A 23,969-nucleotide genomic window follows, 5' to 3' on the forward strand; every position below is an offset into this window, starting at 1 on the left:
GCCACCCCGTGTCGCCGCGCTGGGAGTGTGGAGGTTGCAGCACGACCGGGAGAAGTAATATCTTATGATAATCGTTATTTATGACTCGCGATGATGCAAAGCTGAAGACAGGGTGGTCCTGTTATATTTTGGTCAATTGTTATCAGCTATTGTCATTGGTATCTAGTCGTCATTGTACTTGTCTATTCTATAGAGCAAACCTCAGCGGCTCATTGCATATTAGAACCATTCCAGTGTATACCAGGGTGCCGCGCTAGAAGTCCGGGATTCCAGGTTATTGAGTGTGATTCCCCAAACAATCGAAGAATCACAATTTTGCACTGTGTTTGGATTACAATTTGCTCTCAGACACAAGTTGTCTTCACATTAAAATTACTGAAATTAGCACTCCGTGAATTCGAACCTTGAACGGAAATTTCTATATCTTTTGCGGCGATTTTTTACCCAGCTTTCTTTTTTGTGCTGCCAAATTCAGCTTTAACATTTAAATGAGAAAAAAAAAAAGACATTACCGTAAGTCTTTTGTGGAATAACTTCAGAACATTTAATAGTGTTAAGTTTCAAGCTGTTATGACAGATTGCTTGTTTGTCCTTAACACCTTGGCTAACTGTAAACTGTCATCACAACTAATCATGACATCCTAACTCAATGAGATCGCTAATCAAAACTACAGCAAATCTCAAAGTTACTGATGACTAATGATGAATTTATTGCTCAAGTAAACACGATTATAACTTCAAGTAAACGAGGTTCCCATAACAGCACTCAGTAGATAGGTGGATAGTTTTCATCAGTATGATTCTTATGGCGGCCAATCAGACGGACATTCCAGCACGACTTCTAAAAACCACATTTATCAATAATAATGCTTATCAAAACTACAGCAAATCTCAAAGTTACTGATGATGAATTCATTGCTCAAGTAAACACGATTATAACTTCAAGTAAACGAGGTTCTCATAACAGCACTCAGTAGATAGGTGGATAGTTTTCATCAGTATGATTCTTATGAACCGACGGCCAATCAGACGGACATTCCAGCACGACTTATAAAAACCACATTTATCAATAATAATCTCTTGCAAAGCAACCACACTACTGAAATTACCGCGCGCAATCTTTCGCTTGTGTTTCTGAGTGATGGTTCTTCCAATAGGAAATCCAAGTATTGAACCATCATTCGGACTGTTTCCCTCAAGTTCTAATCTATATTGAAGTGGTCGTTGTGGAAATTACCTCAGCTCTAGTTTGTAATGAGAATACTCGTACCTGACCTACTTCTACAATGGAATTAAATAAAACACAGTATATAGCCATATAGTTATTACCTACAATAGTTTTGACGCTATTGCTCATAAAATTAATAACATATAGGATAACCATGCCGCGCTAGAAGTCCGGGATTTTAGGTTATTGAGTATGATTCCCCAAACAATCGAAGAATTACAATTTTGAACTGTGTTTGGATCACAATTTGCTCTCAGACACAAGTTGTCTTAACATTAAAATTACTGAAATTAGCACTCCGTGAATTCGAACCTTGAACGGAAAATTCTAAACCACCCTGTTGTTTACTATAAAAAGCTCTCTACTATCTCTTTAGCACTACACTGTACATAACAATGGGAATACTGTCATTACCTAGGATAACCATTATTCTCTCCACTTTATTTCGAACATTATTGATCATAAAAATCACCTATTATTGTCCAATCATGGTTACTTGGTAGCTCATTCGCGAATTTGACTTTTCAAGGCTACCTAACTCTAGCATGTTGAAATCTTCAAAAAATTGAAAATCTCATCACTCTTGTTCATTATTCTAGAAGAATCAACTTCTGATACAACATGATGGGACATTGTTAGGCTACATTTGAGTATTTCTGTACGCATAGTCCGTTTAGTTCCAACATATAGGATAACCATTATTCTCTCCACTTTATTTCGAACATTATTGATCATAAAAATCACCTATTATTGTCCAATCATGGTTACTTGGTAGCTCATTCGCGAATTTGACTTTTCAAGGCTACCTAACTCTAGCATGTTGAAATCTTCAAAAAATTGAAAATCTCATCACTCTTGTTCATTATTCTAGAAATCTAGAAGAATCAACTTCTGATACAACATGATGGGACATTGTTAGGCTACATTTGAGTATTTCTGTACGCATAGTCCGTTTAGTTCCACATACTAGAAGTGATCATCACACTATTCTCAGTTAGGCTCAGGCATAGAGCATTATGAGGAACCATGTAACAAGTAACATGTTCAATGTTCATAATAAGAAGACATGTTCGTCCGATTTGTTTCACTTATCACACGATGTGCTTCTTGTTAGAGTCGTCAACTATTGTATGATCTATTAAAGCATTATGAGGAACCATGTAACAAGTAACATGTTCAATGTTCATATAATAAGAAGACATGTTCGTCCGATTTGTTTCACTTATCACACGATGTGCTTCTTGTTAGAGTCGTCAACTATTGTATGATCTATTATGAGGAGAGGTGTTATTATAGTAATGGTGCTGCTATGGCCCAACACTATATGCCAGTAATGCGTGTATGAAACCCAAGATGTTACTCTTATGAAACATAGGAAAAATAAGGAGACTTGCAGATTATTCTGTAATTCTGGGAACTTCTATGACTATATGAACTAGATTCATGCAAATGTCATGATTTGAGGTGAATGGAACGGTACAGTGTGTAATCCAATTTATGTATATCTGGCTAATAGCTACCCTTTTACTGACCTGAGTAACAACTGTTTCCTTCTGTCTTGTGTACATATTTTCACTTAGCTTACTTATATGTACTTTCGGTGTTCTTTTCACTAAACTAATATCTTGATTCTTCTCTATTTTCAGGACTTGCTGCCGAGCTGTTCTACGTCCGTGAAGGTTTGGTCAATGAGTATGCTCTCAACTTTATTGTTCCTGTGCCTGCCCAGATTGGCAACCTCCATTTCACCTGGCAAAGTCTGGTTGGACCTGTTACTCTTATGAAACATTGGAAAAATAAGGAGACTTGCAGATTATTCTGTAATTCTGGGAACTTCTTTGGTGAACCAGATTCGTGCAAATGTCATGATTTGCGGTGAATGGAACGGTACAGTGTGTAATCTGATTTATACCTAGCTATAGCTCCGTAGCTACCCTTTTACTGACCTACAAAAAGTGCCAACTGTTTCCTCCTGTCTTGTGTATTTTCACTCAGCTTACTTACTTTCGGTGTATTTACTTTCCGCTAAGCTAATATCTTCTTTCTTCTCCATATTTTCAGGACTTGCTGCCGAGCTTTTCATTTCTTGATTCTGGCAGACCATTCCTTCAGCTTAACCCCACACACAAAAAGCCCAAACTGAGGCTTAGGTTTAGGGGCTGGTCAGCCCCAAAGGACGGGTTGAGCTTCTACGAATCTACGAAGACCATTCCTTAGAAAAAGAAAGTCTATTTGTCTCCTTGTCATTAACAGTACTCTAGGCAAAGTCTGCTGATATAGTAAATACACGATGCTCATTTTTATCTCCAATTTCCAGAGAGATGTAGGTGGTAGAGTATTTGGTCTGAATCACTATTTTTCAATTTTTATGGGCAGTAAATTCCTAAAGTCTGCTGATATAGTAAATACACGATGCTTATTTTTATCTCCAATTTCCAGAGAGATGTAGGTGGTAGAGTATTTGGTCTGAATCACTATTTTTCAATTTTTATGGGCAGTAAATTCCACGTAACGACTGTGCACATAGAAAAATTCAAGATTCCTATCTCAGATTATAACTGAACATAAATATCAAGATAGTTATCTCATGTATGCAGGATGCAAGTAGAACTTGGCTGTGAAAAAATTGATGTTGTGTCTTCTTGAACAGTTTTGGTCTTGGTTTACATAAAGAAGACGTGTCTGAATTATCCTTTATCATCAGTAGAATGTAGACTTTCAAGACCGCGGAAAATAATATGCTCATTTACAAGATTGACGGAACATATTGCAGAAGATATTATACCCAGGTAATGACTGTAATACCACCCAATTAAACAGTATTAAATATGAATCCAATCAGAATGTTTTCAATTCACAAAATTCAACGATGAAACTTTTTTTTTTTTCCGGTAAGGCGCTTTAACACTAGCTACGGGGAGTAGTAGGTCGTTCGCGCCGACTCCTTGCGTGGACTAGATCATGTTGAACAGGTTGGTAGATTTGAGGTAGCTGATTAAGGAGTCGACGCTCTCCGGACTGTCGTTCAGTGCCGGAGGGTTAGGTAGGGAGGAGCGGATGTTAGCATGCAGATGACAGGACATATGTGAACTTTTGAAAACCACTAATTAAGGGATCTTTGAAAAATGAATTCTGTTCTTACCTGTTCGCAAGCTTTCCTACAGGATCCCGAACTTTTTGTACAGCAGTTGAGTTCTGAAACACAGGAAAAACGGTACATATTAGATCAATTGGTTATCGTAGATTTAGTAGCCGAGGGATTGAATCAGAAAATGGTGATAGCAATGATGCTATAATTCCATGAATGATAAGGAGTATGATGATCGACGTCAATATTATGACATCGTTTGCATTCAAACGGGTTGTACAATAATTCTAGATGGATTAAAGAATCTTTTGGGAAAACATTGCCTCTACATCAGATAAAGCTATGCTCAATATTCATCCCATAGGACAAACCAGACTCCTAAAGTAAAAGGACTCGTTCAAATCTTAAAATATATTAAATTTTTGCCAATTTGAAATGTAAACAAAGCATTGGTTCTTGGCTGAATGGTATTGAAAGGGATTCAGAACGCGTACATTATGCAGTTTATTTATATTGCATATATTTTTGTACATTTATTTTCTCCATCCTAGCTCGTTGCGATAGGTAACGTTTAATTGTTTTCAATACTTTCAATACCAAGATAAAAACTAAGTACCTTTAGTACATTTTTCACGATTTCAATTTCTACAGGGTGGATTTATTTCAATGAGTTCAAAGAACTTAACATTCTGATTTCGGATTCGTTTAGCGTCACAGTCTCACAGTTTTGGGATGGAAAACGCGTACCCTGTTTTTTGCCACTGAAAAGAAATTTACCCTTAAGATTTTAGGCCCGATCATACCTCAGGATGGGACCTTTCTTGCGACTGATTTATACGAATGAAAAGTGTACAGTTACTACAATTAGTTACCTACATTACCATTTGACCAAAAAGATCACCTAATTACTTTAGCCTATAAATTTGTCATCAGTTCAATACATTGCTCCCATAATCCTATAAAACTACATGCATACATCATAGGTAGAGAGTAAAAACTAAGTACCTTTAGTACATTTTTCACGATTTCAATTTCTACAGGGTGGATTTATTTCAGTGAGTTCAAAGAACTCAACATTCTGATTTCGGATTCGTTTAGCGTCACAGTCTCACAGTTTTGGGATGGAAAACGCGTACCCTGTTTTTTGCTACTGAAAAGAAATTTACCCTTACGATTTTAGGCGATCATACCTTGGATGGGACCTTTCTTGCGACTGATTTATACGAATGAAAATTGTACAATTACTACAATTAGTTACCTAGATTCCTAGGCCATGTTACATACCATTTAACCAAAAACTTCACCTAATTATAATTACTTAATTACCCTACCTATAAATTTGTCATACATAATTATTTTTCAGTCCAATACATTGCTCCCATAATCCTATAAAACTACCCTAATCCTATAAAACTACATGCATACATCATAGGTAGAGATACATTCGATTAAGTGCCCACCTTACACGATACTTGTTATTTTTTTACTCATTACTTTTTTCTTCATGCTAGTACGATAATAAGGGTCCCCTATTACACAAACATATAGACGCCTCTACATTATACATAGTAGTGCGAATGTCAAGACATCCACAATATTAATTGGGACAGAAATAGAACGACGCTCATGAAATGTGTTAAGACACACAGCCTCTCCATACCATTCCTTGTTAATTTACTCTTTCACACATGAAACTTCGTGTATTGGGTCCCATCATAGGGAACTGAAACTTGTATCAGTCAGAGATACGGTGTCCCTAATGAGTCTGACTCATTTATTTGAGATCGTTATCCTTCCTATTTCCCGCCCCCCTCATGTAGTAAAAGTGGTGGATTAGGTACATTAAAATCCATTACACATTTACAAACAAATAGGGGTCTTTTCGTACAAAATTCTGGTCTCATACAGTCCAGTATTTAAGAGTTTTGTACCCCTGAATATTGGGGATGGCTGCATTACGTTTGTTATCATTTAGTCATCTCTGTACTCTGTACTTCTCCGTTGAATGGGTCTAGGAAAGTTCCAATCCAGAAGTACATAGTTATTTAAGTTTGTCTTCATGCTTCAGAGCTCGTAAGTGAAGTACACCCAAACGTGGCATTGTTTATATTGTCATTGATAGGTAGATATGTTTTATTCAATATTTTTGATATTTTGCTATTCGTGATGTGACACGATTTAGCTTCACATATTCTTCAGCAATATTACCTACCTTCAAATCAACACGTTTATTTGACAGAGAAACTCGGAAAGAAGCTACCGGTAACACTTTTCCACGTAAATCAGTAACTCATCTGGTCTTGTGTTGAAAAACATTTGAATTCCTCTCACATGTCTCCACATCCTGTGTCACACATCCTCTATTATTTTTCAAATACTCTCCACACTTACACTTTACAAGTGACAATATATTTTCATAATTCTGAGTGCAGACGTACGCAGACACTATTTTCGTTCAAGTATTGTTTTGGTTATGTTGGGTTTGACGAGAATCCCTAATTTTCATTACTGCAAAGAAATCCTATTTTAGTTGATATGTTTCAGATATGGAGCTTACTAGCTTCACAAAGTTACAGAGTTTCCAGACGATATTTTCTTCGTAGTTACAGGGTTTCCAGACATATTCGTTAAAGTTTGTAAATATTTGAACTCCAATTGCTTCAAACTTGGTAAGATTTCAGCGAATAACCTCTTGAAAAACGCTACTAGTTCCTATGTCCAAAGTATACTGCGATGAGCTCCACATGACCACATGTCAAACAAAATGAGGAATCATACGTCAAAGCAAACTATTTGTTATACTTTCAACGGAGGTACTCATTAGAAATAACAAGGAACTCGGCCATAGTTATTTTACTAATTTAAGTTGAGTCTATCGTCTCATAAATAACGCAGTTCAACATGTTTGGAGTCAAAGAAGACGCCTTCATTGTATTTTAGTTGGTGTTGGAAAAAAAAGTACCTAAAAAATGAACTTTCTTCCTGTTATTATCTTTTTAAAAGATAAAAAGAAATAAATTTTCAAATCTAAGATGAGGGTCAGTAAATTGTTTTCTTAAAGATTTGTATTAGACAAAAGATTGTGTAAATATTAAAAGATAAGAAGGAAACCCTGATAAGACTTATGATCCCTTGAGTTAGTTTTCCTATTTAAAGCCTAAAATAAAGTAAAAACTTAAGGTAAAAAAATATTAAAATAAATTGAAACTTACCTTTCAAATTAACACTGGACACTTGGGAAATAAAGAGCACTAAAAAATAAATATAGAAATTAAAAACACGAGTCCTTAAAAATACAAGAAAATTACTTCGCACTTCGTTGTTCATTTTGAAAGATTTTTATTTCGCTGAAGGAAAGATTCTACACCATCCCGTCTGCTTGGTTCAGGCTCACGTGACCCAATGTAAACAAACACTGAAGATTCCTCTGCTAGAATCCCATGAGAATTGAATATGGATATTAGGTGCACTATTAAACATGATAAGTAACCCCGCCCCTGCCCCCCCCCCTTGCCTCTGTCACGGGAGCCCACTTGCCCACCCACCCGGACCCTAGTGTCACGCTGTGTTGGTATTGTCCATATACCGGGTCCGGATTAAACCCACGAGGGCTTAACCATTGTATGCATTGTTATTGTTGGGTTGATCTGATTCGAATGAGATTAAGGTGATTGCCTCTTCAACTTTAGAGCTCACTGCACGCGAACAGATAAATGAACGGACGAGACAGATTGAATTGAGTAGATGAAAAAACTGCCAGGACTCTCGGTTCTTTCTCTCAATATACACGTACTATTAGTGTCTGTCTTTCGTTACTTTCGATTGGTAATTAAAATAAACAAAAGGGCAGCAAAATAATAAATATGGTATTACTTTTTTGACATAGCCTAATAATGGTAAAAGTATTGCCACCGGCTCTAATCTAATGAATCACAAAAGTCTAATCTAATAAATCACAAAAAGAGAAGAGAAATGTTACATAGGTACTTGAATATTTGGAACAAATTCCCAAGTTGGAATTCACTTGAACATTATTCCTTGATTACACAATCTTGAACTTAAGTTACTCGTGAATGATGGGCAAAGATTTCGACGCACCCTGAACTGCACAACAAAATACATACACAAAGCGCACAGAAATAAATTGCCATAGGATTAACAAACTTTGACACAGGGGGACTTTGCCCGCAGGCAAACACGATATCAGTAGGTATCGATCTTCACAAGCAAATGCTGAAACACTAGTTGCTGATGCGAAGGATATTGTACCAGCACGAACTACACGATGTGACCAATACTAACCAAGTACTAGCGTCTGATATCTACAAGGAAAAATTAAGGGAAGAGGAAGGGAGATTTACTGATATATTGAAGATAGGATTTCAGAATTGCCTGGGGCACATGACCCAGGAAATCTTGCACATCCTTCGATAATTCTGTACGCAGCCTATTCCCTAAATGAGAGTATTAGCACATCCACTAATAATATTATTTTCCCAATATACGACTATCTTCAATTTGATAAATCAACTAATAATTCTATATCTCTAATATTCCATACGTGAGAAATCTGACACATCCACTAATAATGAAATTCTGTGTTTTCTACGTCATACATACATGGTAGATCAGGCACATCCACTAATTTATTTATTTAGACTCTTTATTGGTTTTAATCTATAATTCATTGTTATCAAAAGGTACAAACAAAGGGCGAAATTATTGCCTAGCAGGCAATCTCTACCATTCAACCCTGTTTACCGCAAAGTTTTATTTCTAACGAAAGTTCCAAGTTCAAAGTATATGAAGAGGTAAAGCACCAGACTCCCTCGAAAACGTTGACCACTCGTACTGCCGAGAAATAATATAATTATTCACCTATTTAAAAAAAGAGGTTTAAAACGTGTGCTTTTTTTCTACATTATTTCTTATCAGGGGATTGGCTGAGACATGCAATGTAACATGAGGAATACCAATAACTATACGGGCTGAGCACTTGACCATTCATTTAGGTATTTATTTGTTTGTATGTAGATTTGTAGATATTTATTTTTTTGTAGATATGTAAGGCGATAGTGCACTTGTATTTGCGTTCCACACGTTTCAATCCGGAATATTTAATATTAATTTTTTTTCTTGTTTTAAAATAAATAATTGTGAAAAAAATCTTTTCACAATTGGTTGTTTTCAATGAAGGAGTAAGGAGGTAGAAGGAAATGAATGGGAGGAAAAGACGATAATTTGCAATAGACTGAGAATTGTAATATGCACACAATTAGAAGAAATCCACATTGGTCGTTCTGGCTCATCCACTAAATTTTTAAAACCTTTAATTTTCATAATTTATTTGGTTAACAATCAATACAATTTATCCAATACGGTTAGGATCCCGCGACCAAATCCAGGACAGATAGTCCAAGAAAGATTAGAAATAAAGAGCAGTGGATAATCTCAGTAGATTAAGAAACTGAAAAAGAAGATGACACTTGTATAGTGAAAGGGTACGAACTCTTGTTAAAGAGTGAGAAGAAATTTAATGTGAAGTAAATGTTACATTGCGTGAAATTTTCGTTTGATGTCCCTCTCTCACTCGCTCTATCTTGAAGTCTCTCTTCATTTGGAATGAGAACAATTTTTGGCAGATTGGACTAGAGAGATGTTTTATACGTTTGTAGATGTTGGGCGAAAATTCAAATCGGAATAAAAGCAGGATGGTACATTACAAGTACGGTATGTACTATAATCTACTACATAGGTGAAATCAGAGCAAGATTTAGGGTGAAAATTCAAATTGGAATAAAAGCAGGCTGTTACATTACAAGTATGTACTACAATCTACTATATAGATGAAATCAGAGCAAGATTTAGGGTGAAAATTCAATTTGGAAGAAAAGCAGGATGGCACATTTCAAGGACGGTATGTACTACAATCTACTACATATTATGTAGATGAAATCAGAGCAAGATTTAGGGCGAAAATTCAAATTGGAAGAAAAGCAAGATGGTACATTACGAGTATGTACTACAATCTACTACACATGGGGAAATTGAAATCAGAGCGAGATATCCCATTGGCAGTAAAGAAATTAAAGAAATAAAATTATTGTAGTGTTAATACGCAATATACCTAATTCGGTAATATGTTTAAGATTCCTCCTGTAATTCGATGCCTACCTAATCACCCCCTGTGTCAAACGTATTGTTAGAATTAAATTGAGCTGTGCGAGAAAAAATGAGATATTAGAAGCCGGTGTCAAAATTTTAGGTGACAAGGGTATCTGCAAAAATTATTTTGATATGCTGGTGTCAGATGTAGTTTGGGGCTAGATATTTCCTGGAATTGTCTGTAATATCTGTAGATTTGATAATACTCATGTTCAGTAAATATGAAGTTGAAGACCCTAGGTAGCTCGTAGCTCTCGTAGGTAGGTCTGATTTTGATTTTCTTTCCTTGATTCATACGAGGTATCAGTTGTCCTGTCAGTTTTGTGTATAGTACTCGTAGAAACTCTTCCACCTGCCCTGTTGATTTAGGAATTTGGACTATACATTTATTGAGCCATAAGCCCCTAAGAAAAACAATGGAAAATTTGTCTAGTAAACTTCCATACCAAATTTTACCAGTAAACATCCATACCAAAGTTCACTGAAATTGGATGACTAAGTCATCTTGTTAGGTAGAGTGATAGACTAATAGTTCAAAGAGGACCCCTAAACCTACTGGTCCGTCCATCGCGCCGTTGTGTCTTGGTGTAGGTATAACCACGAACATGTTGTAGACTGACATATACAAATACAATCACAAAATAATCAAGGGGATATTTTCTTTTCTTGTTATCTTAGAACCCTTAAAATAACAGGACGTCCTAAGAAAATAACTAAATCCTTAATCATCTGAGGAAATGGAGAGACCTAAAATAATATTTTTACAATCCATGCCAGTCTTAACATGGCGTGGTATTTATTTTAGCACCATAGATATAACATTTATAGGTTCACAAGATACACATTTGACACATTCATTTGCGTTATTGAATCAAAATAAGACGTATAGCTCCTATTTAAAGTAGATATGAAAGTCTTACCTGTGCAGTTACTTGCACGGCCTAAAGCCCTGCCCTTCCCCAGGCTTGGTACAATACCTTGCCCTCTCGTAAAAATCTGGGAGGGCTGCCCCCCCCCCTCCTTGGTGTAACCGCCCGTGAGTGGAAACCCTCTTTTATCCCCAATTAGACGCTGAACGTTTTACGCTGAAACCCTCCATTTTCAGTTCTTTCAGAGACACTTCTCAGAACCATTGTTCATCTGTGTTCCTCCACATTACTGTCTGGTTTATCCTTCAGTGATTTGTCTTCTGGTGGAGAGAAGATGAGATTGTCTTGAAGATTGATTTCGATCCCCTCATGTGGTCTGAAGTGGGGTTGTTGGTCATTGGTAGTGGTCGAAACTTCGGACCCTGATGCTTTGGTTTTGGTCTTTTCCGACTTTTCGTACAGCTCTTCTGCGATGTCAATAGAATACGCGGGATAAACCTGAACATACAAAAAAAAAAAAAAAAAAAAAAAAAAAAAATAACAAAATGCTAAGAAGCACCACTGATGTGCTGACCCCCAAAAAAAAAAAAAAAAAAAAAAAAAAAAAAATATTACCACAAACAAGCAAAGAAACAAGCAAAGAAACAAGCAAAAAAGTTATAGGAAAATCATAGAAGCACATACCTAATATACTTCTCCATTTGTTATCACGACGCCTCGAACCATAGATATGAAAGCAATATGTAATGCCTGTATGGCATCCATAAATAACATTTTATTCACGGCGTTTCTTGTAGTCGCTGTGTTTATGATACCCGAATACCCGATGGATTTATATTGCCTGACTGATGAGGATTGTTATTTGTTTCGAAAAGTTGCCTTTAAACAGAATCTACATGTTTGTATAGGCTGTTCCTAGTTCCTACTATACCACCTTATCTAGCTACCTAAGAGGTAGGAACCCACCTAGATCATCCTATTCTTGAAAAATGCCATATAGTTTCGTGGAATGAGGCCCAGGTCTACTAACTGAGGCCCGGGTTTACTGGAATACTCACCATGGAATGATGTGGTCCAGGTACCCGGTGATGTCTCGAATGATTTTGCGCATGCGCATGTTCTAAACTACTCAGTGTAGACTTTAGCTTCTCCGTATGGACGCGATCGGTCTCAGATTTCCCGAGAAAAGTCGAGGGATCCAACTCGTCAGTTTTATGGTCTTCCGAGTCGGTCACTCCAGTTTCTAATGAAGCTGTGACAGGCTGGTCTTGCTTTGACTGATCAGCGTGATCTTGCCTGGACTCTCCAGCGGGATCTTGCTTGTACTGACTAGCAGGATCTTGCTTGGACTGACTAGCGGGATCTTGCTTGGACTGTCTTGTGTGGGTTTCCAGCATCAGACTCATCAGTTCTGGAACATCCAGAGTCGAGGCACTCGTGGTAACTGTGGATTGGGGGGATTTGGAGTGCATTTCAGTGCAGGATGTGCATGCACACCCGTCTATCATTTCCACACGCTTGGTCATGACATTGTCTTCCTCGTAGTCACTGTCAGGACACTCCAGAGTAACCTGGCGGGGAAATCACGAAAAACAATTTTATTCATTAGCACTTACTTTGGACGTGAAAGTACTTTCCGAGAATGGATTCGTGGAAATTAGACGCCTATTAGGGGTTTATCAGATACCCTTGGGACCAACATAGTTAGCTTGGAGGGTGGCATGTACCTGTGGTAAATTCCTTAAGGCCAGCCACTCACTCTCAGGCAGATCAGATAGGTGTACCTGATCAGGTCCGCCTGCCAGGTCTACCATATTGTTTCTGCTCATCGGGCATACCTGACAGGCGGACCTTTTCAGCCATACCTGTCAGGTCTACCTGACAGTGTTTGTACTCATCAGGTAGACCTGACAAGTAGAGTGGCTGGCCTAACACACGGAATTATGGAGAAGGCTTACATGGAAGGTAACTACTAACATGGAAGGTACCTTCTTACATGGAAGGTACCTACTTACATGGAAGGTACCTACTTACATGGAAGGTACCTACTTACATGGAAGGTACCTACTTAGATGGAACGGAACGAAATGGAAGGTACAACTTACGTACATGAACTTACATGAAAGGTACCTACTTACATGGAACGGAACGAAATGGAAGGTACAACTTACATGAAATGGAACGGAATGGAAGGTACCTACTTACATGAAACGGAACGGAATGGAAGGTACCTACTTACATGAAATGGAACGGAATGGAAGGTACCTACTTACATGCTTCCATTTGATGTGGGAAGGCTGACAGGAGTCGCAGTAGGGTAGAACTTCTCCCTGGGTCTCAGGTTCGGTTCTGGGGATGCTATAACTGAAACAGGCGCCCACACATACATTGTTGTCTATCTCCACGGACTTACAGCCGGGATGGGTGATGACTTGCTTGATGGGTGTGGTTTTACACCAGGAGTGTTTGTCTGGGTAGAGGACGATGTTGTGAACCTGCGGGGGAAAGGGATAGGAAATGAGAGGGATTCGAATTAGAATTACATTAGTATAAGTGACCGACATTAGCTTTGTCCATTGTCTATGTCTGTATAACTTTCAGCTTTGTTTATTCTCATGTCTTCTTTTCGTAGGTCAATAGCTCGTAGCACAAGGCACATAACGCGTGCATTTTTGGCTTTATCCTAAATAGGGGTGCCAAATTCTGTAACGTAAGTAGTGTACATTGTCCCAATTTGAATTTCAATACATGATTTTACCTTGTGTTCTTTGTGTGTTACAGAGGATATCACGTGACCGATGGCATGCTGAGAAGTTAAACACAGGAGAATCACCAGCTCCTTCATTTTCTTCACAAGACAACGAACACCTGTGAAGTAAGTATAAAATAACAGATAATTAACGTTTTATTCGCATAAAGTAGCGATTTCGAGGGAGAAAAATGCTGTAGTCTTGTACCTGTATCCGGGGGTAAAGGGACTTTTCAGTCCTATTCCAGCAGGATAAACAAGGTATATTCTAGGTATTCTATTTTAGTCACGAAGAAATACACTCTACTTATGTAGGTATTTCTTCAGCAATAGTTTTCCAGCTTTAAATTTTCTTCTATCATTGCCACCCCTTCAAACATAACTACTTACTGTATCTACCTCGTACTTCTGTTTGCAATGTTGTAGCGGATATCCAAGCAGCTTACTGCTTGTATTCACACAACTGATGGATAAAAAGTTGAGCGTATTTATCATAATGACCTTCAGAGCCCGATATTGTTCTATCTATCGTAGTACAGAACAGACCACAATAGGAAAACCCTTCTCTATACTTGAAATACTTTTACTTGATGCCAATATGTAGAGATACGTATAACTAAATAGATGCTCAGTAGATCTAACTGGTCGTGAAAACTCGAGAGATGTCTTGTGAGGCCAGCCTAGGCCTACCAGCGCTAGGTCGCGGGCTCGGTTCGCCCCCGGGGCGAACTTTACCAGATAAGGTTCGTTTTCAGAATGTCTCTTCTATCCTGTCCTACTCTCCTCGATATCAGGACGATAAGACCTCCGTTTTTACAGATCCCTCTATCAAGGGGAGGTATGTACCTCATAATTGAATTATGACTATCCATAAAGCAACCTTCTTCTTTTTCTTTGCCTTTTCCCGTGTACGGACGGAGTCGGCGTCTTTCGTCAGCCTCTCAATCAGCCCTAACTAGGGTGATTACTTTGGGCTGACATTTGGTTTTTGCTACAAATTTTACGAGTGGACTTCGCACTCAACCTTGGCTATTACTTTAGCAAGGGAAATTCAGGCTGGTATACTCCCTGTAGTCCCCCAGCCAGACTGTCCATAAAGCAATGTATATCACTACGTCATAAAGGAAAATGTACACTTGGGTCATTAGGTACACTATGTTCTATGTTGATCAGTTATGTATCGTCAAGACTGCAATGTGGACCACCTTGGATCTTTGATTACTCTTCTGATCTCTGACTCTGGTTTTACCGAGGTGTATGATGCAAGTACCTCGATGTAATTCTATGCAGGCCCTTTGTTTCCATGGAAACAGAACAGAGTTGCTCAGATTCCAATGGAAATGTACACACCTATGTGACAAAGGCAGAAAATTCCCTCTTTCGTTGTGATAGCGCCTGTACGAAACCATAGGAAATTCAAGAGAGCGCGCCATCAGAACCCGTGCCGTTCCATTTCCGAAAGTTTCCCGAAAGGAAAATACGCCTCTTACCTCAGGCATTTATAACTTTCAAAAGCCGTGGGATGGTACCATGCCCATCTCACGGAAGTGCCGACCTGCTTTATTAATAATTTAATGTCAAGTTTGTACCAAAACAAATACATATGTACATATGTATACGTATATACCCATAATACCTTGTATACGTATACCCAATATAATAAATATTTACCTATGTGTAGGTATTAAGTAAATACGCCCAACCTCGTCCAGTGACCACTGCATCCTATGGTGTTTGCTTGCCTGCCATTGCCAATGAATGAAAGATCAGGTGGTCATTGACCTTACAGAAGTTACTGATAGTATCAGAAGGAGAGTAAGTATATAGGGATTCCATCCAGATCTTTATGAACACTATGAGAGCCCGAAGAAGAAGTCGATGTTTAAGGAGAAAAAGTTCAGACGGATACCAAACTCACTCGACGTCGCTCAACTTTCATGTCCTCAGCCTCTGAAGGAGAAATAAGCATTTTGTCATAATGTCATATCGGTTTAGATAAAATGGTTTAGCGGCGTATCACTTAACGTTAGACCCATCATGAATCTGTTATAAGCTGAATGGTTGGTAAGTTCTAGCTACTAGCTGACTTATTATAATTTCAAATAGCTAACAAGTTTACTCCATGGGTAATATTAACGTGCCTAGATGTAAATACAAGAACCCACGTACTGTACCTCTCCTGCATTGGCAGAAATACTCTATCAAGAGTTCACCTTTATAGGAGAAAAAAACTGCTGGACGTATATTAAGCATATTAACATGAATCTGACTTCCGGCACTTTGTTATGAGTACTAAACAGTTTAACCCCTCATACATAGGTGACTTGTACCGAGATTACCGAGGGAAGAGTTGGTCCAGTGATGAGATTTTCGATTAGGTACTTATTTCTAACTGTGACTGGGGGGGTGGGGACCCTTACGAAGGCCTGGCTTGAAGACATTAAACAGGGAGAATTTCAGCCTGAAATTTCCCTGGCTGAAGAAATAGCAAAGGTTGAGTGTGAAGGGCATCCACTCGTGAAAATTTTGTAACCAAAACTTAATGTCAAAGTAAACAAACTACATCATTGCATCAGTTTTCGTCAGACCTTGGAACAGAAATCACTGAGCTGACGACTCATTACACTTTTCTCAGGTGCTCGTGAAAAGAAAAATAAATACCTCATTCTTAAAGGAATGTTTTAGCTCAAAATAAGCCACACATGTCTCAAGTTTAGACTATAGGAAAGCAAACTATTAAATCAGATCGGAACGATATCCATGCTATGTCGGGCTGATAAAGTTAAGTTTGGTACATGTCAGAGCCCAGAACTATGCATCTCCCAACCAAGATCTACCTCTTTATTTAGTTATAGCAAATACACGTACCTGTGTGTATAAATTAAATTCTTCCTTACCATCCTAGTGGCCACCGTTACATTTTGCGGCGCAGTTGATTTCAAGGTTGGTTAAGACTGATTGGTGCTACCAGTGATTAGTAGGAAATTCCCGGATCTTGTCTTAGGATAAGGAGCTTAGCCAAGATAGGCAATGGGTATGTTTTAGTTTTCTTTATGAAGAGGATACAAGAAAATCCCGCAAGCTCCTACCATGACCTAACAAATTATTATTGGTACCTAAAGAATGCTGGTGCTAAAGAAATAGCAAAGGTTGAGTGCGAAGGGCATGCACTCGTAAAATTTTTGTGGCCAAAACCAAATGTCAGCCCAAAGCAATCACCGTGGTTAGGGCTGATTGAGAGGCTGACAAAAAACGCCGACCCCGACTGAACACAGGAAAAGGCGAAGAAGAAAACGACCTAAAAACCTCTGTAAAAGGTCCAGAATCTAACCCGTCTCATAAAGGGGACTGATAACTTCTTAGGACAAAGGCCACAATGATCCGGATTCAAAGGATTTTTTTTTTTTTTTTTTTAAGCAAAATTTATTCAAGTTTATAATTATGTATATTGAAACTAAACAATTAACGTATAAGGAAATTTATCTTTTTGACTACATTAGTGAGCTACCTACCAGAGGAAAAGTGCCGATTTGAAAGATTTTTTCACCTAAAAAAAGTAAAAAAGGGAAAAAATCACAACCCGACAGCGTATTTGAAATGTCCGACTAGTTGTTTACTATTTATTACGCGAGCACATGACTATTCGCAACTGATAGGGGGGAAAACGAATGAATGAATGGGAGTTGCCAGGATATGAAGAGTGGGAGACAACCAGTCCTTGAGCATCACTGACCTAACACCTGATAACCAGTCACTTTTATCTTGTCACTGGTTTGGCCTGACTCGTGCCTGCATTACGTGCTTCCTAGAAGAGATTTTAACTACTTATTGTTTGCCAGCAAACGAATTTACTCTCAATTCTCGATTTATAGGCTTTACCACTTAGGCAGGATATATCTTGTCACTGGTGTGGCCTGACTCGTGTCTGCATATACGAGTATACGTGCTTCTTAGAACAGATTTCAACTTAACTTATTGTTGCCAATTTTAAACAAATCTACGAGCGATTTTTAGGCTTCACCACTTATGTATAATAGGACGTGGTATAACTAACCTATGGACGAACGATTTTTATTTTATTTTTTATTAATTTATTTTTTAAAGAGGTTTGATAGAGGGAACTGTACCTAAGTTACCTAACTGCTAAGGTCTTATCGTCCCGAAATAGAGGAGAGAACAAAGACAGGATAGGAGAAAGCCAGCCGTTCCGAGTACGAACATTATCCGTTAAGGATAAAATCCGCCCCGGGCGGGAATCGAACCAGCGGTCTAGCGCGTACAAGGCAGACGCCCTACCAACCAAGCTAACTAGGCGGGCGCCAATGAACAAATATAGGTACTCTCAATTTTTAGGCTTTACCTTTTAGGTAGGTATAATAAGTACCTGTAGACGAACGAATAAAGGTACAAGTTTTAGAACTTAGATTGGTAAACTCCGGTCTTGACAAACTTTAAGTAGATATCTAGTAGGTATCTAGGTATCTGTAGTGTGTGGTCAACTCCTGTTATTAGATACACGTTGCATTGGTGCTTAATTTATTCAAAAAACAAGTTGTCAACAAGGTCATATTGGTAGATATCGGAAAAAAATACATGCTAGAATAGATAGAAGATGCCAACATTCCAAACCATCAGGCACCTCTAGAAGAAATGAAGATAACTTTACTAATCATTTCTGGAATAGGTAGGTTAGGTAGGTATCTTGGCAGATTGATAGCTAGTTTTTTTTTATAATAAAGTAGGTACCTAGTGACCTTTTGAATCGAATCTATTTGGACTACAAAGAATGTACAAGTCACCTAGTCAGAGCCAAATCGACTCATCATGAGAGGTATAACTCTGGTATAGTGGCCTTTAGAGATTTTTTTCTTCCCTCCGACTCGTTTTCATCGCACATCGCATCATGTGTACGAACCTTTATCGGAATGTGTCACTATTGACGCGGTAAAATTCAAAAAATACAATAATTTTTCAAATTGATTTGAAAGTGAAATTTGCGAACAGTAGAGTACTGATAAGGACTGTTGATAACGTTTTTAATTTAATTAATAGCTAATAATTAGTCGATTTATTTCGCGAGTGCTACATTCTGTCATTTCGTCATTGGTGACAAACATGACAGTTAGGTTGATGTGGTCATTGCTCCGGAGTAGGAATATAGAATTCATATTGCAAGGTAAGAAAGTGGACTTGATGGAACTTACGTTTTAACTAGGTATACAACTGAAGACTGTTTTCCCCCTCTTTTGAGGACTAAATTGTTTTCATAGTAAGGATTGTAATATTTTTATGTTCTCATTGTCACTTTATGAGATATGCTATACTGCTTTAGGCTGGTAATGGTCCAGAACAGCCCTGGGCATTTGCTGTTCTCTCATTCATTTGCAGGGATTACTTGGTCTGAAGCTGTGTACCCAACAGCAGTCCATGTTTCTTCTCACTTTAAATTTTATGTACAAGCAAAAGAACAACTGTGCTCTTGTAATATGTATGAAGAATCCAGCAATTGTAATTTGTCATGTTTGATTTTATAGGCAGAATATTATAAATAGGTTTATACCTACCTACCTATCTTGATAATATTGATTTCTTGCCCAGGAAAAATAAACAAGCAATACACTACGTTTTTATTTATTTATTTAAGAAAGTTAATTTGCCTAGCTTTGGTGCCTATGTAATATTGATTGAGTTTAGACATCATATCCTAATTTAAGTAGCTGTCTGGAATGGTCTCTTTCTTTTAAGCATAACCACCTACTTGGGTAGGTATCTATCTAATTATTCTATTTTGTCTTGTCTATTTTTTCAGATGACAAGAAGTTATAAGTGATCAGTCCTGTCCAATCAAATTCACCATGGAGCCCAAATCCCCTCAACTTGTAGACTTGTTGTGGAATGACATCATATTTCAGTACATCTTTCCTCTGTTATCCATCCGAGATTTGTATCGGCTGAGAGCCACTAGCAAGAGCTACAAGGAGCTCGTTGAGGCATACTTCTTTTGATACATAATTTAAAAAAGTACAAATTGTTTTATAACAACCTTAACCTCTACGTAAAGACAACAGACATTGAAACTTTCCAAGTTTCTTTTCCTAAATAAATAATAAAAAATTAAATTTAAGTAATACCCAAGTCTGAAATGTATCACAGAAAAACTGAATTATTTTCTCATAATGCTGAAGAACCTATAAAAATATACTAAAGTGTTACCCTGTAATCTAATGTCATTAAATTGTAAAAAAGTAGAGTAGGTACAAAAAAATAATAAATAAATAAAATAATTCGGGATTCGAACCCGAAAAAAGTATTTTAGAATTTATCAGAAGAAGGAAAAAGAGAGAGTTGAATAAATAATTATTATTAATAATAATATTAATAGAGAAAAAAATTGCGAGAGTTTTTTTCAAGCTTCCCAGACTGACTAGCAGCAAGGTCCCCACCCGAATGCCCTCCCAAAGTACCTAACTTTGTCAGCATAGTGAAAAGTTCAGAAAGAGGAGGAGCCAAGTCAGAGTGGGGGAACCAATCCACGCATGCTTCAGAACTAGCTATGTAGAAGAAGTTTTCCCCTAGCATTATGACTGGCCTCCTCTTTCTAATCTTTTCTGATATGGTAATACTAGACAGGAAAAAGACACCTTTGCTACTAGCCAAACAAACCTGTCTCTCTCTCTTCTTTTTTTTTTTTCTTTGAACATACTCCATCCTGGAATCATTAATATCATTATACATACATAGTTAAAACTAGTGGTTGACCCGTCCTTTGTACGGGACCACCACACACACACAAATACACCCCCCACACACACCACACCCATCACACACATCTTATTGTACATGCAAAGGTATGTGCCACAGCCCACAGCAGGAAAAAAACGTCCTCTTCTGTTTTTATTATTAAAGAAGGTGAACTCTTTTTGGTGTCCATCAACCCAAATTGGTGTACTCATGTAGAGTACAGGGGTAAAAAATAATAGCTCATCCCAAAGTAAATTTAACTAAAAATGTACCTAGATAGGACAGATCAAAATTTAATGAAATTTGGTAAAAGTGTTTAGCACAATGGAAAGTTACTTATTATTTTTTTGAGCCTTTGGAGGTCCAGTGTTGGTCCGTTTTCTCAATAAAAATCTCAACAGTTCACCCTATTAGTACTTGAGTATTTATATCAATGTAAATTACCAGGAACAAAAATGTTGGTATAATGAACAACTTGTTCTAAGCTGACAGTCTATCAGTCTAAAATTCTAAATAAAGCACTACTTGTACTTATATTAAACTGTCTGTATTATAGAACCTGCGAGTTTTGAAACTGAACAATTGTACCTGGTTTACTTCTGGCTGTCTGGAAGCTCTTACCCTCCATCAACATCATCTGGAGAACATAGACTTCTCCAACACCTGCATCGGGGACCACAACACCATGAACATGTTTCTCAAGAAGAGCAAACACCTGAGCAAGATCCATGTGGAAAATGTCCAAATCATTACAGATGAGAGTCTCTTCTACATTGGACAACATTGTCCTTTGCTGAGGAAGATCAACATTCGACAAAACTTCCATGTGACAGAGAAAGGTATTCGGTTGCTTCTCAATGCTTGTAAGAAGTTGGATATGGTGTATTTGAGATTATGCCCGTCATTAAGTTACAACTTCATTCAGGAGATTAGTAAGCAGGTTCGTGTTGACAAGTGCAATGTTACTAATGAGTTCTTTACCATTGTCAAGTTTCCTACCAGACAGCACAATCTTTTCCCTGCTGATGATATCTTTGAGGTGTAATATGTTTGAAGTTTAAAGTATTATGTATATGTATTGGATATAAGTTTTTCTCCTTCTATGAAAAAGGTTTTTCACGTCCCGGCAAGAGTCAAATTTTGGTTTCCATTCATATGCAGAATCTCGTAATTAGAATATTATACGTAAGGAGAAATATAAGACGTATCTATTAGGAATACTTAAATTCTTTTAATTTTAAGATATCTACGAAGTGCTATATTTTTTTTAAAATTCCCACTTATTATTTTACTGCTTTTAATAAAAGTTTCAAGTGGCCATAGTTTCGGAACCGCTTCAGAACATGTGGGGCTTTAACCCCAAAGTTTAAGGTTTATTTCGATTGTGACACTAAATTTTGGGTTTTAAGCCCATTATGTTCTGAAGCGGTTCCGAAACTATGGTCACTATGGAGTAAAAATTTTAAATTCTCAAATTTGAGTTGCATACATCTCAAACTTTGTCGATCGAGATCGTCATAGAAAAATCTCATAGGATTGACTATTTACATGCCTATTCATAAAAAAAAGTAGTAAAATCCCTTCACACAGGGTAGTCGGACTGAGTGCTATATTTTTTCCAAAATTCCCACTTGTTTGACTCCTGTTTTTTTCCTTTGAGTCTCATGTTGTCTTCTGCGCTATAACCTAATTTATCTTGCCCTTTTTCTTTCTTTAAAAATAGCTATTATAGTGTAAGTACATTTAAATATTATTTATTTCAGTTATCCCTGTCATATTTTTAATTGACCCTTTAATTAACCAGTTGAAAATGTTACTGTAAAAATTAGAATAGAATATTATATTTTAAAAAATTAAAACAAAATTAAAAAAAAAAAAAAAAAATAGAATAGGAAACATGTAAATTTATTGAATATAAAGCAAAAACTATACATAAAAAATAACCTCTGATACATAATTTAAAAAAGTACAAATTGTTTTATAACAACCTTAACCTCTACGTAAAGACAACAGACATTGAAACTTTCCAAGTTTCTTTTCCTAAATAAATAATAAAAAATTAAATTTAAGTAATACCCAAGTCTGAAATGTATCACAGAAAAACTGAATTATTTTCTCATAATGCTGAAGAACCTATAAAAATATACTAAAGTGTTACCCTGTAATCTAATGTCATTAAATTGTAAAAAAGTAGAGTAGGTACAAAAAAATAATAAATAAATAAAATAATTCGGGATTCGAACCCGAAAAAAGTATTTTAGAATTTATCAGAAGAAGGAAAAAGAGAGAGTTGAATAAATAATTATTATTAATAATAATATTAATAGAGAAAAAAATTGCGAGAGTTTTTTTCAAGCTTCCCAGACTGACTAGCAGCAAGGTCCCCACCCGAATGCCCTCCCAAAGTACCTAACTTTGTCAGCATAGTGAAAAGTTCAGAAAGAGGAGGAGCCAAGTCAGAGTGGGGGAACCAATCCACGCATGCTTCAGAACTAGCTATGTAGAAGAAGTTTTCCCCTAGCATTATGACTGGCCTCCTCTTTCTAATCTTTTCTGATATGGTAATACTAGACAGGAAAAAGACACCTTTGCTACTAGCCAAACAAACCTGTCTCTCTCTCTTCTTTTTTTTTTTCTTTGAACATACTCCATCCTGGAATCATTAATATCATTATACATACATAGTTAAAACTAGTGGTTGACCCGTCCTTTGTACGGGACCACCACACACACACAAATACACCCCCCACACACACCACACCCATCACACACATCCCATCACACCACACCCACCACCACACACCACATCCACCACACACCAAATCACCACACACACACACCACACACACACACACACCACACCCACCACACACACACCACCCCCCACACACACATCCCACCCACACACCCACACACACAATCAAAATCGGTTGAGCCGTTTTCTCGTGAAAAGAGGACAAAAACGGGTGTATTAGGCCTTTTTCTTCACGTTTTTGAACCGCCGCCATTTTGAATCAGGATGGAATGTGAAAATTTCAAGTAGCCTATGTCACCCGGAGTACTTTTCTTAACAACCACAAAAAATTTCATCAAAATCGGTCGAACCGTTTTCTCGTGAAAAGAGGACAA

The 23,969-nt window shown here is 37.4% G+C and overlaps 2 protein-coding genes across 4 annotated transcripts; one reads left to right on the top strand and one right to left on the bottom strand.

The window, feature by feature from the left end:
- Window positions 1-9,893: 9,893 nt before the first annotated feature.
- LOC103507990 lies at window positions 9,894-17,775 on the bottom strand. 3 transcript variants are annotated; one of them, XM_026822710.1, is made up of 6 exons: window positions 17,612-17,775; window positions 16,997-17,231; window positions 14,109-14,218; window positions 13,624-13,845; window positions 12,409-12,921; window positions 9,894-11,848 (listed from the first exon to the last, which is right to left on the bottom strand). In XM_026822710.1, exons 3-6 carry the CDS (start codon window positions 14,193-14,195, stop codon window positions 11,618-11,620), a joined length of 1,053 nt encoding a protein of 350 aa, XP_026678511.1. In that variant the 5' UTR covers window positions 14,196-14,218; window positions 16,997-17,231; window positions 17,612-17,775; the 3' UTR covers window positions 9,894-11,617. The 3 variants fall into 3 exon arrangements, with proteins under 3 accessions (XP_026678511.1, XP_026678510.1, XP_026678512.1); XM_026822709.1 differs by lacking the exon at window positions 16,997-17,231 and having other exon boundaries at window positions 17,612-17,774; XM_026822711.1 differs by lacking the exons at window positions 16,997-17,231; window positions 17,612-17,775 and adding an exon at window positions 16,968-16,989.
- A 1,127-nt stretch (window positions 17,776-18,902) lies between these two features.
- On the top strand, window positions 18,903-23,061 carry LOC103507993 (uncharacterized F-box/LRR-repeat protein C02F5.7). Its single transcript, XM_008472516.3, has 4 exons — window positions 18,903-19,275; window positions 19,909-20,101; window positions 20,933-20,947; window positions 21,397-23,061. The coding sequence occupies exons 2-4, from the start codon at window positions 19,955-19,957 to the stop codon at window positions 21,883-21,885; spliced, it is 651 nt and encodes a 216-aa protein (XP_008470738.1). The 5' UTR covers window positions 18,903-19,275; window positions 19,909-19,954; the 3' UTR covers window positions 21,886-23,061.
- The last annotated feature ends 908 nt before the right edge of the window (window positions 23,062-23,969 follow it).

This window comes from Diaphorina citri, unplaced genomic scaffold, assembly GCF_000475195.1.
Source record: "Diaphorina citri unplaced genomic scaffold, Diaci psyllid genome assembly version 1.1 scaffold357, whole genome shotgun sequence".
In the NCBI taxonomy this organism is placed as follows: domain Eukaryota; kingdom Metazoa; phylum Arthropoda; class Insecta; order Hemiptera; family Psyllidae; genus Diaphorina; species Diaphorina citri.

Coding starts and splice junctions, on each gene's coding strand:
- LOC103507993 (XM_008472516.3), top strand. CDS start 19,955: ATGGAGCCCAAATCCCCTCAACTTGTAGACTTGTTGTGGAATGACATC.
- LOC103507990 (XM_026822710.1), bottom strand. CDS start 14,195: ATGAAGGAGCTGGTGATTCTCCTGTGTTTAACTTCTCAGCATGCCATC. Junction 13,846..14,108: donor TAACACACAAAGAACACAAG/GTAAAATCATGT, acceptor TTTCCCCCGCAG/GTTCACAACATCGTCCTCTA. Junction 11,849..12,408: donor CTGGACCACATCATTCCATG/GTGAGTATTCCA, acceptor TTGTATGTTCAG/GTTTATCCCGCGTATTCTAT.